Raw genomic sequence first — 19,362 nt, 5'->3', positions numbered from 1 at the left:
CTCCAGAGGAATGTAACAGCTGCACTTTCTGTTCACACAGAGTCAAGGGATGCCACCTTCAGCCATCCCCACCTCACCCCACCCCACCCCACCCAAGAGTGTCCCTGGCATGTCCCGCAGCACCAGCAATGTGCAGGGATCCATGGCAGTCCTGCAGGCTTCTTCAGCTGGCAAGCTAACATGAAAAGGGTTCCCAGAAAAAGCAAGAGGAAACAAATGCTAAGTTCTTTGCAATAAACAGACAATCCGTATGTTAAAAAAAAAAAAATCTGGGCTTGCATCCAAAGCAGGCAAATCAAACAGAGGTTGCAAAAAACAAAAAACCTGCTAATAGAAGCCTAACAATTGACTCTGTAATAATAATAAACCTTCCAGAGCAGAATTATACACCATGAAAATAAATCTTGTAGGTTTGGGTGGAGATGCAAGAACTGAGTATTATGCTATGTGATATGATTAAACTTAGTGATATGATAATTATTTATAATCTTCACCAAAGTTTCACAGCATAAAAACAGTTCAGGTTGCAAGAGGATTCCAGCTACATTTTGACTCTCAGGAGACCAGAACCAGGGACAAGAGAACTTGACAGACAAGCTGGGCTTAGGGTTGCCAACTACGGCTGGGGAAAGTCCTGGAGAATTGAGGGCAGGGCCTGGGAAGGGTAGAGCTGGGGAGGGAGCTCGGCAGACATGTGATGCCATAGAGCCCCCCCTTCAAAGCAGCCATTTTCTCCAAGAGAAGTGATCTCTGTAGTCTGGAGATCAGATATAATTCCAGGAGATTTCCAGGCCCTACAAAATCTGCAACTGGAGAAGAGAACGCTGAAGACGTGCAGAGAGTGGAACATATGCTAGGAAACATTAACTCGGAGGTAAGCACAGAAACAAAAACCTCAGGGCATATAACCCATGGCTTCCGATGTCTCCACACTAATGCACAGAATATAGGAAACAAGCAGGAGGAACTTGAAGTTCTACTACAGGAAGGGGACTATGACACTCACAATTGGAATACCAGGATTGAGGGATACAACTTGTTCAAAAAGGATAGACAAATAAGGAAGGGGGGAGGAGTAGCATTATATGTAAAGGAGGTATATACTTCAGAGGAAATACATGTAACTGAGCATGGAAATTCAGTTGAGAGTCTCTGGGTAAAAATAAAAGGAATAAGAAATAATAGTGATACTATGGTGGGGGTCTGCTATAGACCACCAAGCCAAGCAGAGGACTTGGATGAGAAACTCCTAGAACAAATTACACAGTTCTTAAAGAGACGGGATACGGTGGTCATGGGAGACTTCAATTACCCGGATAGCTGTTGGAAGTTTAACTCTGCTAAAAATGAAAGGTCAAATAAATTCCTGACTTCTCTCGCTGGCAACTTCATTTTTCAGAAAGTAGAGAGGGGAACGAGGGGTTCTGGTATCTTGGACCTGATTCTCACCAACAGGGAAGAACTGGCTGACGAGGTGAAAGTAGTGGGCACCCTGGGTAGTGGTGGTGACCATGTAATTTTGGAATTCACAGTCTTGGGGAAGGAAAAGGCTGTACGTAGCCAGACATATAGGTTGGACTTTAGGAAAGAAAATTTTAACAAACTGAAAGCTATGCTGGGTAGAATCACGTGGTCAGAAATACTTAAGCAGAAGGGAGTTCAAGAGGGGTGGGAGTTTCGTAAAAGCGAAATATTGAAAGCACAATCACAAATGATTCCTATGAGAAGGAAAAATGGGAGGAGCTTAAAGAAGCCAAGGTGGCTACATAAACAGCTTTCTAATTAATTGAGAAATAAAAAAAGACTCATTTAGGAAATGGAAGGAGGGTCTTATAAACAAGAATGAATATAGATAACCTATGCTTGTAGAGAGAATGTTAAAAAAACTAAAGCTCAGTATAAGCTTAGGCTAGCAAGAGATGCTAAAAACAACAAAAAAGGGTTCTTTGCTTATGTTAGAAGTAAGAAAAAGAGCAAAGACATGGTAGGCCCATTGCAGGGACAGGGAAGTAAAATTGTAACAGGTGATGAAGAGAGGGCAGAACTGCCTAATTATGGCAATAACAGAACACATGATGGGGGAAGGTACAGCCTAGGTAGTACATAAAGTAGTACAGCATAAAGGTAGTACATAAACACCTAGTTTCTTTAAATTAAATTGAGTCCTCAGGGCCAGATGAACTGCACCCAAGGGTACTGAAAGAACTTGTAATTTCTGAGCCTCTGTCCATTATTTTTGAGAATTCTTGGAGATCAGGCGAGGTGCCAGAAGACTGGAAGCGGGCAAATGTTGTCCCCATCTTCGAGAAGGGGAAAAATGAGGATCCAGGTAACTACCGACCCATCAGCTTGACATCTATATCTCGAAAGGTCTTAGAACAAATCATCAAACAGTTCATCCTTGAGCATTTAGAAAGGAAGGCTGTGATTACTAAGAGCCAGCATAGGTTTCTCAAGAACAAGTCATGTCAGACAAACCTTCTCTCTTTTTTTGAGAAAGTTACTACCTTGCTGGATCAGAGGAATGTTGTAGACATAGTTTATCTTGATTTCAGTAAGGCTTTTGATAAGGTTCCACATTACTATCCTTGTTGACGAGCTGGTAAAATGTAGTTTGGATCCTATTACTATTAGGTGGATCTGTAACTGGTTGACAGATCATACCCAAAGAGTGCTAGTTAATGGTTCCTCATCCTCTTGGAGAAGAATGACAGGTGGAGGTCTTAGTAGACCATACACTAAACATGAGTCAGCAGTGTGATGTGGTAGTGAAAAAGGAAAATGCAGTTTGGGGCTGTATCAACAGAAGCATAGTGTCCAGAGAAGCGATGGTATTGCTTTACTCTGCTCTGGTTAGACTTCACCTAGAGTATTGTGTTCAGTTTTGGGAACCAAACTATAGACAAACTGAAACGTATCCAGAGGAGGGCAATGAAGATGGTGAGGGGTCTGGAGACCAAGTCCTATGAGGAAAGGTTGAAGAAGCTTGGGATGTTTAGCCTGGAGAGGAGACGACTGAGAGGTGATATGATAACCATCTTCAAGTACTTTAAGGGCTGTCATATAGAGGATGGCGCAGAGTTGTTTTCCACTGCCCCAGAAGCACAGACCAGAACCAGGGGCTTGAAATTAAATCAAAAGAGCTTTCAGCTAAACATTAGGAAGACCTTCCTAACAGAGCGGTTCCTCAGTGAAACAGGCTTCCACGGGAGGTGGTGGGCTCTTCTTCTTTGGAGGTTTTTAAACAGAGGCTAAATGGCCATATGACAGCAATGCTGATTCTGTGAACCCAGGCAGATCGTGAGGGGAAGGGCAGAAGGGGTTGCATCAGTGCTTGGTTTTCGTGGCCCTTCTTACATGCCCAGGGTAATGCCGAATGCCACTTTGGGGTCAGGTAGCAATTTTCCACAGGCCAGTTTAGCTAGAGATCCTGGAGGTGTTTCGCCCTCTTCTGGACATAGACCAGGGGTCACTGGGGCAGGTGCGGGGGAGGTAGTGTTGCACCAATATAGATAAAAGCACATGACAATAATCAATACTGAGCAATACTAGGCCATGTGTTTATATTCTAGATGAACTTTCAAACTTTGCATGAACCGTCTGTGTGTTTTTTCTGTGTGTTAGGTAATTCTAACAGGTGTGCTTTAATCTTTTGACAGTTAATTAAAATAGTGGACTCTATCGAGATTAATGTTCCTCTATCAGAGATTCAACCAATAGTGATCTCTCAACTTAACTTTTTCTGACACTTCTCAGAGATTTATAGTTTTGTTTTGCAAGTTTGAGTATAACGTCATTTTTTATTAATTGGAAGGTTATACAACAGAAACTATGAATATTCAATGAAGCATCAGACCAATTAGCGTTTGTTTGTGCTATCACGTGAATAGACCTTAGATATTTGCATATGACGACTTATAAAATTGCAAATTCAGATAGAATGTCAGAGCTCTGATGGAAGAAATCTCTTGAGAGAATTTAGGTGAGAATTTATCTTTACCTATGCATTTCATAGAAACTTTATGTTAAACTTGGTATTTATTAGGAAATGTTAGCAAACCTATTTCTTATTGCCTTTGTGTTCTGTTTTTATAGGATTTATATTAATAACCATTTATATTTTAATTAAAAAACTAGGGTGTATTTTCAATAAAGTGAAATAAACTCTAGGCAGGTGTCTGTGTGTTTGATAAGGAGTTGCAAAGCAATATCGAACCCTATATAAAATAAATGTACTGATAAACAGGTGGTTCAAAGAACTTAGCTGTTTGACAGGTCTGAAAACTAATTGCTGAAAGCTTTCCAAGAGAAAAGATACATCTTTCTTTTGGTTAAGTGGACACTTAGTTTCAGACACGGGCAAAGGCTCGTTAAAGTAGTTGTGAAGTTCCTGCATTGTGCAGGGGGTCGGACTAGATGGACCCTAGAAGTCCCTTCCAACCCTATGATTCTATGACCCTACCTGGACCATCCCCTGCCAAGCCCCTCGTCTCAACCTGGGCAGAGTATTGGTTCTAGATTCAGGGGCACAGGTAATAACAACAACCACCACCACCGCCGCCCTTCATGACAATTCAGAGCCCGCTCGGAGCGGTTTACAAAGTATGTTATTATTATCCTCATGACCATCACCCTCTCTCAGCCCCATCCTGGAAGCTGTGACTGGCCTAAGGTCACCCAGCTGGCTTCAAGTGGAGGAGTGGGGAATCAAACCCAGTTCTCCAGATTAGAGTCCTGCTGCTCTTAGCCACGACACCAAACTGCCTCTCTGTTTGCCAGAAAACCCACCAAGAGAACTTCTTCCCCTTTCTTACATCACACACTGAGCCCTGAAATGCCCCAGTTGGTTGCTCTCCTCTCCAGCTCAGCCGCTCCCCCCCCCCCCCGCCCAGGCATTTGCATGTAAGAGCAGTGCCAGAAGGATGGGGGGCCTGGAAGCCTTTGATGCATTTTCCCTAGGGAGGGGCTTGTCCCAAGCAGAGACCTGGCCCTCTTATGCCCAACAGTAGAGAGCCTCTCCTGAGGACCAAAGTCTCCTCCTCACCTGCTTGCAGTGGACAATTCCTCCTTCCCCCATTCACTTCCTGCCAGCACAGAGCCCCCCCAACCCCAGTGCCACATTCCATCCCTTTGTTCAGGCTCCTCAAAGACGTTATTAGAGACCTGCAAAGTAATTAACAAGCTGCTTCACAATCAGCTGAGTGGCTCTTTCCCTCTTCAATGGACTGGCAGTGCCACTAGACAGGCAGAGCATGTGAGGAGCCTGCAGGGGGCTGGGGAGGAGAAGGGGGGCCAACCTGTACTCCATTACCTACTGGCACACCTGTTTCAGGTGGCATATGAATGACAGCATGGCAGAGACTCTGCACACCTTTATGGGGGGGGGGTTCCTCTGATGGATATTCAAAGTCCAGGATTGGGGTGGAAACAAGCCAGGAACGCCCCCCCCCCCAGTGATTTAAGCTTGCCGCCTACCATGGTGTGCTGAGCAGTGGCGTTTGTGACTCTCATTTCCAAAGACAGGTGAAATAACTGTAAAGAGCAAGACAATAAACTGCATCTGTATCTCTGGGAGAGCTCCAATAAATTCCACAGAGCTGCAGACAGAAACAGCTGGGAGATCTTATGGCCCTTGCTCCATAGGAGAGGAGGCAGTTATGTTAATATATTGGCCCATTAGGTTGGTACTTACTATCCAAAGGCCTGGCTCTAAATTTCTCAGCTCGAATACTTCCAGGAGCTCTATAGCAGAAATTCCCATTTAATAACCAGGCCTAACAAGCCAGTGGCTCATTCTCAAGCAGATCCCTTCTTCGGAAACGGTCTTGGGAGACAGCTCCCATTTGTCTGCCAACAAGAAGCGGCTGGCTTGGAAGCCATGTCCTTGCCAGCCAGGCTAGCTCAAACTAGAATGATTTCCAAAATTATAAGGATTCTTTGGGAGGCAGGCAAAATGCCACCACAACAACACACTTCATTTTCTTGCTGAGAGTAAAGATCCTGAGATTTTGTTCTCACATAGCAAGATGCTTGTCCTCATGATGGCATAGAAGGGTCTAAAATTCTGAAGACTTATGACTGAGTAACATAAATAAAAGGAGAGGCACATCTTTTTAAACCCACATGTAGGCAACCTTTATTCAGAATTCATAAAAAGGGACCAAATCTTTGTCTTGGCTGCCCACCCAAAAACCAGATCCAGTGGAAAAAGAATCCACCAAAGAGAAAGCAGAAGAGGACTTGATCTTTCTGGCTTCCCCTTCAACTCCAGCTCTGCCTTGGAAGTCATTTACCCTTCAGAGGTAAGGGAGGAAAGTACTAATGGATTCCGGGACAGAGGAGCAATTCCTCCCAAGAAATGTTAGTCTTTTATCTTCCACAGAAACTCCTTGGATGTTCTACCTGTGGGGCAACCCATACACATCAGATTCACTTCAATTTTTGCTCCTGTCTGTCACCTTAAGGGCAAAACTTTATTCCCCATTTGTACCTAAGAAGGGTATGGGGGACGAGTGTGGCTCAAAGGCACAGCACCTGCTTGGCAGGCAGAAGGGGCCCACGTTGGTGTAAAGTTGGAAGGGCTGCACCATTACACTAGAAGCATTAAATTAGCCCAGCTATTATTTGATGAAGGCAACACCCTCTCTGATGTCTCTCACCAGCATCTGAAGTTGAGGTAGACTGCTTCTGAACGTGGAGATTTTAGTAACCTATCAAAGCTAACAGCTGGTAATAGACATCACTTCCATGATTCTGTCCAATCCGCCCCTATTCATTCATTCATGTCATTTATAGCCCGCCTTTCTCACAGACTCAAGGTGGATTATACAGCATGAGTTTAATACGATCAATATCAAGGACATTTCTATAAACAATGCCATAGGGTAAATAAATACAAGTTTACAAAGACATAGTATTAACAAGAATCCAATCAGTATCAAATTCTAGTGTCATATCCATAGTGTTCATTTTATTTTTTCCTACAAGTATATATAAATATACACTACAGCATCCACTTCCCAAAATATACACTTTGAGAGGGGAAATAAAACATATGCAGATCTACAGATATAAAATGGAACCATGAGGCTCGCTCCTACAATTTAGCAAATGCCACCCTGAGAAAAGAGCCCCCCCCCCCGATCTCCAGTTACAGCCTAAATTGATGTGCCCCTGCCATGCCCTCCCCATGCAGTTCCAGTAATTCCTCCAGACCAGAGCGACAGAAGAGAATACTTTACTCAGGTGAGCACCCACATGTTGAACTGGGCAGTTTCTCTCTCACACACACACAATCCTTATGGGACAACCCAGGAAAATAAATTAGGCAAGGCGGGAGAAGCAAAGTTGTCAACAGAAAAGGGCTCCTCACCTACATGGCACACTGACATTTTCAAGAAAAAATAAAATTCAAACATGAAAAATTAAATGCTGGCCAGGATCCAAAAGTTCCTCCAGAGTACCAGGAGAAAGATGAGATGTCATTGTGTCCTCCTGCTTCTGTTTCCCCCAATTTTATTCCATTCCTTTCTGCACCATTTCACACTGCTGCAGAGCTAGACAATTGTTTTGTAACATTAGGCACAATTTGACAGTCTATGAGCAAAGCCCAAACACAGCCAGACACAGGCAGCAGACAAAAAGCCCAGCTCAAAGCCACCAGTAGAGCCCAAACTGTGGCTAGTTTTAAATAACTTTCTCTTTCATCTATGCAGAGTAATTTTAAACACATCTAATTTAATCAACTCCTGAAAAAAACCAGCTAAAGTAGCTGAATGGGGAGTTTCTGCAACCCGTTTGTGACCAGAAGAATACGCATTTGCCTAGTTCAGATGGGCTAGTCATCTGGCATCTCTGCTATATGCCCACTATAACTAGCTAAATCTGGCTACAGTTTCCAAGTAAAATAGTTCCTTAAATCCGGTATGTGCCTGAAGCAGAGAACCCTGCTTTTCTCCTGCTCTTGGACTTCTGCAAGCCAGGCTCTGAACATGCCACAATTGTGCGGGAATGCAAAATACAGCAATGACCACAGACTGCACCCAGCTTTTGCTGTTTTAAGGCCTGCTTCTAGTTTACATTTTAGAAGTCAGCTTTAAAAAAAACCCAACCATCCTCTCCGCACACACAAGGCCGCAACCACAAAAGGCCCTCTCCTCAGTCACCTAACCCCAGCAATTCCCCACGTATGTGCCTGAGCATCCCAGAGTGCCTTGAATCACTTAGCCACCACATTGGATCTCACCCTGTTACTCTGTGCCCTGAGAGGGAAGTGCTGTGCTGTGCTGCAGGAAGGAGGAGCCCCAAAGCCAGAGCTAGCCAGTATAGAGGAACAACAGAAACACCACTACTGCACCCCAGACTGGAACCAGGACACTGGGCTGGCCTGCCGTCACAAGGGTGTTTTGTTGTGGGGATAATAGTAACATACTTTGTAAACCGCTCTGAGTGGGCATTAAGTTGTCCTGAAGGGTGGTATATAAATCGAATGTTACTATTATTATGTTAGCATTGTTCCAGGAGATACAAGAGAAACAGATGTGCTTCTCTTGGAATACAAAAAATGAAACACACATATACACACCCCATCTCTGTTCCCCAGTTATCCAAGGCTTTGGAAACAATGTCCCATGTAACCCAGAAACCTCCAGGCTGAGCATCTTCTTCAGAGAGTGTCCAAGAGCAGGCGGGCAGCTGCTTCCTTTTGCTGCCTTCATGGGTTTTGGGTTTGTTGGCTCTTGATCAATGAACAACATGGACTGAAAACAGGAAGGAAAGCAATGACAGAACTGGGGACACGGAACAATGCAGAGCTTTGCAATCTATCTAGCTTTGTGCCCAGGGATGTTTCTTCCCCTATTCTCTGGGTTTCCCAATACACAACAATGCCCAAAGACAAGTCCTCTTTCCTAGGCAAGTGGAAGCAGAAGCCTTGCCATTTTCAGGTCTTCTGTTTCTGAGCTTCCTTCCTAGCTCCTTCACATTCTCTTCCTCCCATCTGCCCCAAAAGCACCAGAAGAGGGAAAGGGGGCATCATAAAAAGCAGCAAACAGATGGGAAGCCCTAAAGACCAAGGCTGCCCAGTTAACCTGAGCGCCACCCAAACGTAAGGCTGCTCACGGCTGTTCACTAGAGGAAGGCCCACATTCAAAACATCCAAGCCAAGGACAGAAGGGAAACTTGACCTGGAGGAGGGGCAGGAACCCAGTAAGGCAAACTTGGTGCTGTCTGTTCCTCAAATAAGCAAATTCATCTGTATGATCTCCCCCCAAAAGACCCACCAACACTTTTTTCTCCTCTAGCAAGCCAGTGGCTGCAGGTATTTCTTAATTTCCCCCAATGGCATCAACTACACTGTCTCTGGCTCTTACAGCTGCTCATCCTCCAATCTGATATATGCCCTCATGTGCCAACAATGTCCTTCTGCTCTGTGCATTGGACAAACCAGCCAATCTCTATGCAAAGGAATAAATGGACACAAATCTGCCATTAGAAATGGCAACATCCAGAAACCAGTGGGAGAACACTTCAATCTACCAGGACATTCCATCAAAGACTTAAAGGTCGCTGTAGTTCAACAGAAACCTTTCAAAAACAAAATCCAACGGGAAGCTGCTGAATTAGAATTCATATGTAAATTTGACTCTGTCAAGCTGGGACTGAATAGGGACTATGAATGGTTATCTCATTATCACAGGTAACTGATTTCATTTACATAGGCGGGGTCAGGGAGAGTCCAGTGGCACCTCACGTGGGCTTTCGAGGACCACAGTTCTCTTTGTCAGATGTATCTGGCGGGGAGGGCTGTGGTTATCGAAGGCTTGTGCTGCAGTGGAATTGTATGGTCTTGGTGGTGCTGCTGGACTCTTTTTGATTTTGCTACTACAGGCTAACACGGCAAACTCCTTTGAACCTTTACACAAGCAAACTGATCCCCACATCAAAAGGAGCTGTTTGCATCTCCATATCAAAGGAGTTGTTTACATCCCTCCTCTCCTCCTCCCCTCCCCTCCCCTCCTCTATATTTGACCAGTTTCTTTCTGCCCTCCATGCATCTGACGAAGAGAACTGTGATTCTCGAAAGCTTATGTTACAATAAAATTGGTTAGTCTTAAAGGTGCTACTGGACTCTTTTTGATTTTGCTACTACAGACTAACATGGCTAACTCCTCTGGATCTATGACAGATAAGGTTCATCCTGTTCTTCTCAATTACAGCTGGAGCCACACGTAGCCCCTGAAGTCCTTCCTCAGTAGGGTTTGCTTCCTTGCAACCAGAAAGCACACCTGGATCAGGGCATCATGCAGAAAGGCAGCAGCCCGCTTGCACTGAGCAGAGACAACATGGGCCTCAGCAAGTAATTCCATTTTACCACATCAGTTTGGAAGCCTGGGCTCATGAACTGTACAGAGACAAAGCAGGATGCCTCCTAGGCAAACAAGTGCTTTGGCCTGCTTGGAAAGCAGAATTCTTTCGCACAGCACATTCTCCATTCTCTAGAGGCACTCTAGTGTGCTCCAACACCCCAAGAAGGAGGCCAAGGAAGACCAGGGCTACAACAAGCATACAACGCTACCACCACATGAAATGACAGAGCATGCTAGGAGCTGCACAGAACACCAACATGGCTCAGGTAGCCCCACCTGCATCACTTCAGAATCTGCGCTGTATTCTTTAACCATTATATACCACCAGTGCAGAACCAACATAACATAAACAAAATCTCAGAGCTTACCAACCACTTACATTTCAACAGTTTTTATTAATATTGGATTTTATGCTGTTGTAACTCAAAATCTCAGGGCAGGTTACAACCTGAAAGCGAGATCCAGGAACGATCCATGCACTCCACCAGTCCCCTGGATGGCCACGTCGGGCAGGGCCCTGGCACAGAGCCTCTGGAACTCCCCCTTCCACGAGGGAGGTCCGGTGCCCCCCATCCTGCTTTTCAGAAGCTGGTTAGAACTATTCATTTTTAACACTGTTAAGCATATTTAGAAAGTTGGCTTCTGACTTTATTGCAAGGTATTTTGGATTGGAAGTATTTTTGCTGAAAAGTAAAATAAATAAATAGACCTCCAACGTTTTCTATTACACAAAGAAATCTAGGAACAATGGGAAAGAGATTGGGGTACAAAGCAGTGGGTTGCCTCTGGTCCAGGGTCAATTGGCCTGAGAGGAGAAGGCAGAGCTTTACAAATTTCATTTTGCACTCAAGCCATTCAGTTTCTGTGCCAAATCTCCTCTAGCCATTGACTAGACGGCCACAGCGTTTGAACTCTGTACCACACCGCTGGAGAAGGAAAAAAAAAATCCACAAAAGCAAAACTCTGATGGTACCTCAAAGGCTACGACAACTGACATCTCAACCTTGGAAAGACCACAATCTTTGGAGGTGACCTATCTGCCAAATAACCCACTGTGTATTGGCAGAGCATTCAGAGGCATTTCTCATGCAGACACACCCACACACCAGGGGCTGGCCAGGCATGGCTCTTGGGAACATACCCCACATGCTCCTCATACCAGGTGAGGAAGGAAGCTTCTCTGACATTACCCAAGAATCCCTGACAAGCTTTCAAGGAATTGTGGTCTCCTCTGGAACAACTGTTCAAAATCATTGATTTTTAAGGATAACATGGTGAGTTTTTTCCCTTGTTTTATAGCCCCAGTCTAGCGTCACCAAGACAAGAACCACCATCAACTCCTGACTCTGCAATATAAGGGAAGGCGATTCAAATTGCCTTTAATGCCATCCTCCAAAGCCAGTGGCCCTCCCAAATTGGCTCTTCCCCTGCGGGCCTTCAGTGACCCTCAGCCAAGAAGGGACAACTGGCTATCTATCCTTATTGGCCAAGAAAGTCACATGATCGCATCCCTAGGAAGGCTGGGGAGTTTTTTTTCCCCCAAGCACAGGACTCTTGGGAAGGGTGCTGCAAGAGGCCCCCAACCAAACCTTCCTTGAATGAAAGCATTTTGCAAAAGATTTACTCTCTCTCCTCTACACATTCACTCCTTGGCAGTAAAGCAGCCCAGGGTGGCATCTCAGCAGAGATGTGTTGACTCTACCTTGACAGGGGGGTTGATTCTTTCTCATTGCACAGGCTCACAACATTTGCAATGGCTAGCTCTCCTTCTGGGACCCTCTCAGACCCTCTATTTGTTTAAGGACCCTCTCCTTAAACAAATAACAAGGCAAATGGCTTTCTAATTAGGAACTTTTGTTACAACTCATACTAGGCAAGAATCGTACAAATGCCACCTACTGCCCACTTACTGCCCGTTTCCAGCTCTCTTACTTGCAAAGCAAGGCTTCATAACGATGTGACAAAGCGTATCGTACCAAAGCACACTCAGCAGCAGGGAGTGGATGTGGCTCCTGTTGCACACACATTGCGTGGCAATGGTATGAAATGGCTCCAGAAGTTCCCACTTCCAACCAAGGTCTCCAAAGAAGCAAGAGAATAACTTTCGTGATGTGCCTACTGGGGGAGGGAGCGGAATCTTCCCCTCCTTATGGAGACAGAAGGTCAAAGGGACTCTGGTCAGATAGCTTCTCAACAACCCTTTCTGGCCAGATACTCTCTTTGGTAATGTTTAAGCCAGGGTCAACAAATCCAGCGCTCCTCCAGGACTGTGTGTGGTGGAAAGGGAGCAGCCCCATCAACGTCAGGGGTGTAAAGATACTCAAGGTGGCTGCAGAGATAGCAGGGGCCCAGCCACCTAATGCAGAGCTCTGTCTGGCCCAGAGGACTCAAAAAAAGCAGACGACTACTAGAGAACTATCAAAGGATGGAATCATTTTGCATCCAAAATTACCGTCTGCCATATTCCCCTTTTCCTTGCAAAAATACTATGTTGAAAAGGCCAGACACTCCACACAAAACAAGAAATGAGTTTGCTCAAGACAGTGACAGTCATCCAAGGAGGCCTCCTTCCCCATCCAAAACCACACAAGGGCTCCAGCCACCCAGCTACTCACTGTTTCCACCCCTCAGGGAGGCTTTGCTGACCAGGACTCCAAGGGCCCCTCTGAGCAAAGTTATAGGCTTGAATTTCAGTGCTCTGGAGCAGTGTTAGGAATCCAGTTAGAAAAGCAAGGGCCTCTAGATTCTGACATACTTCCTCCTGGACTGCTAGAGGCGGGAGGGGGGGGGCTGAATCCTCCATGAAGCTGAATTTTTAAGTCAAAAGTTGCTAACCACTCCTCCAAGCACTCCTCTAACCTCCCCTCCAAGTACCCTCAAACTCACTCCTTGATTGCAGGACTAGAACTGCTGTGCTCAAATCCTCCCCCTCAAGCAAAACATTTCCATGTCCAAGTGCTCCAGCCCCAGATGAAATGTGGAAGTGATAAGGGAATCCATTTGTTCCCTCCCCCCTCGACGCTTCCCTAAGGATTCTGGGAGAATCCTTATTTACACTGAAATAAATTGTGACAGATCAAGATGGGTAGCCATGCTTGCCTGTCTGTAACAAGAGTCCAGTAACACCTATAAGACTAACAACATTTGTGGTTGGGGATGAAATGTTGTGAATCACCGCTCACTTCTTTAGTATTTCATGAGCCACAGCTCACTTCATACCCTACCACAAATTTTGTTAAGGCTTATAGGTGCTACTGGACTCTTGCTCTTTTCTACTGAGATAAATTATGTTATCCTTTATGATGCCCCTGGACTCCTGTTTCATTTTGGGTTTGGCTCTGCCAACAAACAGCAAAACTGAAGTGACATCTACCCTCTAATTTGGTGTAACACAAGGCACTGTCCCCATATTTACTACAAAAAAAGAGCATTTTGGTAGGTGAAGGCTGAATGCTCTCTGTTTACTGCTCCTTTTTACGATCAGGGGCTTTACCGTACTGTCCCTTCACACTTTGTGTTGATAGCTTACCCAGGAGTTGTTGCAATATGTATGATTCTTCCATGACATCACAGAAGCTCAACCAATGGCTGGAGAGAGCCGACAGGGTGGCCCTTAACACCCTTCCCTTACTGTTTATTTGAAGCTAAACAAAAAAGTGTGTCCTGTGTTTCCAGGTAACTTGCTGTGGCTCATGACTAGAGCCACAGGAAGTTACCTGGAATGTAACTAACATACATAAACTTTGGGGGTCAGAATGAGGTGGGGCTTTCACTGTAAATCTGAGCATTATCTTGACCTTTCCCCCAATTTTCAGAAAACCGGAGTATCAGGGAAAGATCCTACCACTATGAAGAACTGTTCACATGTTACCTGAAGCCATTCCCCCAGCCAGCCCCATTCAAGAGAGTCCCTTGACATGCATACCAACAGTCCAGGTCTCCACTGCAGCCAGATCCACGAAGGGTTCCTTATGAAATCTGTTTAGGATTCAGTGCTGCTGCTTTGAAGTGCTATGAGCTATGAGCAGACACTGTGCCTGGGCTCAGCATGAAGCAGCCTAGGGGGGATCGGAAAGGTCACTCAGGTGCTGATTTTCAATTGGAAGCCAGTAGAATTGTATTTTATTACTTAATCCCGCTCCAAATACTGTTTTTAGATATTTAAGATTGTAATCTCACCTTGTGTTTATGCAAGATATAGTCTGTACCCAAATGCCAGCACCCCCCACCCCCAGTCTCCTAAGACTCTGAAACACACTGGCACAGCCAAGAACCAGAATCCAAGATACAGCCATGCTGGTAAAGGGGTGGAGCTATCCCGAGAGTGCTGGGCTGGATGCTGACTGCATGTCCCCTGTCATCAGGTATGCTTCCATAGAAGCAAACATCACCATGAACCTAAAAGGAGGCAGCTTTCATAGAGCCCCCACTTTCATAGAGGTGACTTCCAGCCCTGAAGGAAAGAAAAATAATAACATTTGATTTATATACTGTCCTTCAGGATGACTTAACACCCACTCAGAGTGGTTTACAAAGTATGTTATTATTATCCCCACAACAAAACACCCTGTGAGGTAGGCGGAGCTGAGAGAGCTCTGAGAGAGCTGTGACTGACCCAAGGTCACCCAGCTGGCTTCAAGTGGAGGAGTGGGGAATCAAACCTGGTTCTCCAGATTAGAGTCCCGCACTCTTAACCACTGCACCAAACTGGAAAAGGGAGAAAGCCATTCCTGACAAGATAGCCACACTTCACTGTTCTGGTTTTGTCTTTTAAATGGTAAGATTGTCAACTGTTGAGGATGTCTTGACAGAAAGGCAGTAAATAAATGTATTCATTATACGGTTGCTATGCAACCCATCTGGCCGGTAGAGTGAAGTACTACAGCACTTGAGGCAGTGCTACAGGGGAGGCCAAATGTTGCCCCCATCACTGACTCTTGTGGAGGGACTTTCCTCCAAACAAACTAGGTCTGTTATCAATAAGAGCTCCCCTGTTCTGTCACATTCACTGGTTGGGTCAAGAATCTTAGCCCAGGCTGGGCTTATGGAGACAGGAGCAGGCCACGGACCCCAGATCACAAGGAAGGGTCAGCTGCACCCTGACATTTTGGATAGATACCTTCATTCTCCTTGAGTGGACAACTGCAAGGTGGGCTTCTGGAGGGCACTAGGGGAAAGAGGGCTGAACCTGCCTACTGCTCCTAGAACCCTTTTGGGCTGCAAGGAGCCTCTTCGCACCTATGCTGCCAGGCTCAATCAGACCAACCTTCCCCACACAGAATCTGTGCCTGGCCAGAAGTAATAACCCCACCAAGGCTTCATGTGGTGCTTTAGAAGGCTGAGCACACTCCAAACAACTCCTGTGAGGTGGGCCAGTCCTGCTGCAACAGGCACCTCCCAGCTTATTATTCCTCCACCACTCTCAACATACCTGCCCTGAGGCCCCAGGGGTTGGCCAACTCAAAGTGGCCAGCAGGGCCTGGCAAGGGTGGTGAGGCTTGGCTGCAGGCTGGAAGGAGGGCTGAGCAGAAGCCAGGCAAGGACCCCCAGCCCTCCTGGCCAAGTCTGTCCCAAGACAGCTCTGGGGTGTATCTAGAAACGGCTGGAAGGAGGGCTGAGCAGAAGCCAGGCAAGGACCCCCAGCCCTCCTGGCCAAGTCTGTCCCAAGACAGCTCTGGGGTGTATCTAGAAACAGAATAGTATAGAGTCCAGCAGCACCTTTAAGACTAACCAACTTTACTGTAGCATAAGCTTTCGAGAACCACAGCTGACAAAGAGAGCTGTGGTTCTGGAAATCTTAAGCTACAATAAAGTTAGTTAGTCTTAAAGGTGCTGCTGGACTCTTTACTATTTTCCAAGTACAGACTAACACTGCTAACTCCTCTGGATGTAGAAACGGGAAACCACAAAGGGACCCTCCTCTCGAGAAAAAGGCAAGGAAAGCTTCTCAGAACTTTGCAAAGAGGAGGATGAACCGCAAGCCCGACCGGCCGAGAACCAGGAGGAGGTCGGAACAAGACGAGGCTTGACTCCAACTGCGCCGCCGGCCCAAACAAGGCGCCTGGCCAGGAACTGGGAAGAGGGGGCTGGGCAGCGGGGCCCCGCTCCGGCAGGGGACGAAGGCTGCCCCTGAGGCGGCCTCCCACGTCGGCGCTCTCGGGGGAGCCCTGCGAAGGGTGGCCTCTCCGGAGCAGAAGAGCGCGAAATCAAAGCTGCGCCTCCAGAGGGGCGGCACGCCCGCCCGAAGAACGTTTTCCCCGACGGGCCGAACGGAGCCCGGCCGCCCAGAGTTCGAGCGACCGAGACACCCCACCCCACCCCCGGCCCAGACTGGAGTCGCCCCATTCGAGGAGCAGCTCCGTTCGGAAAAGGCACTAAAAAGGCGGCCAGCGGGGGAAGTTTCGGGCTCACTGGCTTGACTTCCCGCGGAGTTTTGCAACCCTTCCCAGGGCCGATCCGGCCTTCCCCGTCCAGAGGTTTCCGTGGGTCACACCGGGAACCCTCCAGGCTCCAGCTGTTCCGCTCAGCCCAACGCCAACTTCCCAGGACAAGAGGAAACGAAGCCAGAAGCGCCGAGCCCAGCGCTGGTCGCCTAGAACGGCCCCGCCCCGCTCCGCTCCTTAACAGGCTTCCCAGCTCTGCAGCCGCTGCTTGAAAACTTAAAAGACTTTTCGAAACCTAATGGCCATTTTTTAAAATTCCGCCAGGAGCCCCGAGACAGGACGCGCGCACCCCCTCCTCGCCGCCTGGCTGGCTGGACTGGTCGGCGACAAAGAACGAGCGGCCGAGCTTGCGAAACTGACAGGCCCCGCCGGTCGGCCTGCAGAGGGGCCTGTCTCCCCGCCCCCGCCCCCGCTCGGCCCTTGGCGATCAAAGGCTGGGCCGTGCAATGAAGGCACTTTTGCTCCCGGGCCCCCTTCCCAGCTCGCGTCTTCGGGCTCCTTCCTTCCTCTCCACCGCCCCCCCCCTCCACCATGGCCGGGAGCTTTCTCCATGTAGAGAAACACACAGCAACGCGGCTTCGCATTTTCGGCACGCCGTCCTCTGGCCCTTGCTTCGCGCCCCCTTCGCTTGGGAAGAAAATCAGAAAGGTTGCAAAAGAAACTCACCCAGTGGCAGGAAATGTTTGGTGTCCATTTCTGCTGTTTAACTCATGCCCGAGCGGTTTGTGCTGAAGATCGGAGGCGGAAAGGGGGAGGCAGAAACCCCCACGGCGCGCGGCACAAACCAGAAAGGGGGGGGGCGCTCAAGCCCGAAGCAGAAGGGGGCGAGGAGGGGGGCCGACAGATTTTCTCGGATTTTTGCTTTGGCTGATTGTTCTTTACCCTTCTGAGCCCCCTCCCTACGTTTAGCCAGACCCCCACGGGCAACGGCGAGGAGCAAATCCAGTCCCACAGGGTGTGCGCAAGGCCGAGGCGAAGGGAGTTGTTGCAAACTCGCCCAACAATGTAACTAAAGTACTTGTGTGTGCGTGCGTGGCTCTGCTTCTCTCGCTCTCTTCCAGCGACGGGAGTTGCAATTGCAGAGGGGGCCCGGCCGAGGGGGATCCCGACGGCCGACTGGGCAGCAGCGACGGGTCGGGCATTGTCCCGTTTCTTGCGGCGGATTGAAGTTGCCAGGGCTTGCTGGGGGAGCGGCCCCCGCCCTGATCGCTGGCCCACGCCGTCCAGTACGCTGCCCGTCTTTGGATTCTTCATCTACTGTGGGTCCTTTCCCCGTGCAGAGAGGTTCTCTGCCCCGCGCTGCATGCAGACCACTTTATACTCTTTGGAAGGCTTGCTGCTTTGGGGTCCAGAGGTTCGCCTCACAAGTAACCACGCATAGGACTGTGCCGTGATGGCCCACTGATTTCCAAGAGGATCTTGGATGAGTGTTTCGGGAGCAATCCTCTGCTCGACTTCTAGGAAGTCACCCCAATGGGACTGACTGCTGAGGATACGCCCTTGATATTATCATCTGCAACGCTGGTCGGATCGTGTCTTCGGTTTCGGGATGCTGAGAGACAGGGAAGGGGGAAGCCAGAGTGGCCTGCGAGGGGGAGGGTGGTGTCCAGGGGCGTCTCCCCAGGTGAGCCAAGGTTAAGCTTTGTGGAAAGGCAAGGTTTTAAGGAGGGGGTCGTTCTTTATCACCCTCGCCACAGCCTCTTGCACTCCAGGCAAGTTTTTCTTAAAGGGTGGCATGCTGGCAGGTTCTGGCTCCCCAAGGGCATTTGCTGGTGGCAGGTGCTGGATTCCAATTCAGTTTCTTCCACACTCGGTGGATATGCCAGTGAAAGCCAACCTCAAAGCTGGAGGGGAACCTAATCTAGAAGCTTTTCAGATTGCAGCTGGTAGTGTAGACCTCCTGGCATTGTTCTACTATGAATGCCCCCACAAAGAAACTCTGAGGAAACTAATTCCAAAGGGGCACCCTGTTACTTGGTTGCAGCAAAAAATAAACAGGTACTCTTAAAAATTACCAAGTGGTACAAGTTCTCGTGGACAATCACTGATGTCATCAAAACTAGAACGCTGGAGAGAAGTTCATATTCACCTCCATCTTCCTCTGGGAGTCAAACTCCACAAGCACAGGAAATCCGAGGTGTGTTTAGCCTCCCTCCGTGATATTTTCCAGGACAGACCGTCCCACCCCTCTGATGACACTAAATTGTTCAGGGTGGTGAGAACCAGGGAGGATTGTGAAGCACTCCAAAGGGATCTGTCAAGGCTGGGCGAGTGGGCGTCAGCGTGGCCAATGAGGTTCAATGTGGCCAAGTGCAAAGTAATGCACATTGGGGCCCAAAATCCTAAATATAAATACACAATAATGGGGTCCAAACTGGCGGAGACTGACCAAGAGAGAGGTCTTGGAGTCATGGTGGATAACTTACTGAAAATGTCGATACAGTGTGCGACGGCAATAAAAAAGACCAACACTATGGTGGGGATTATTAGGAAGGGAATTGAAAACAAATCAGCTAGGATCATAATGCCTCTGTATAAATCAATGGCATAGC

General features: G+C 47.6%; 1 protein-coding gene across 4 annotated transcripts in view; it reads right to left on the bottom strand.

Moving 5' to 3' along the window:
• Nucleotides 1–17,832, bottom strand: part of RXRA (retinoid X receptor alpha) — a 272,985-nt gene extending 255,153 nt beyond the window's left edge. For all 4 annotated transcript variants that reach the window (XM_054997345.1, XM_054997346.1, XM_054997347.1 and 1 more), the window contains exon 1: nt 17,477–17,832. In XM_054997345.1, coding sequence (XP_054853320.1) covers nt 17,477–17,504 — 28 coding nt within the window. In that variant the 5' untranslated portion in view covers nt 17,505–17,832. The remainder of the gene's footprint in view (nt 1–17,476) is intronic.
• Nucleotides 17,833–19,362: the final 1,530 nt, after the last annotated feature.

This window comes from Eublepharis macularius, chromosome 14 (assembly GCF_028583425.1).
Source record: "Eublepharis macularius isolate TG4126 chromosome 14, MPM_Emac_v1.0, whole genome shotgun sequence".
NCBI classification, from domain to species: Eukaryota; Metazoa; Chordata; class Lepidosauria; order Squamata; family Eublepharidae; genus Eublepharis; species Eublepharis macularius.
The sequence above is the reverse complement of the archived record's forward strand: the minus strand, read 5'-3'. Positions and strand labels throughout refer to the sequence as shown.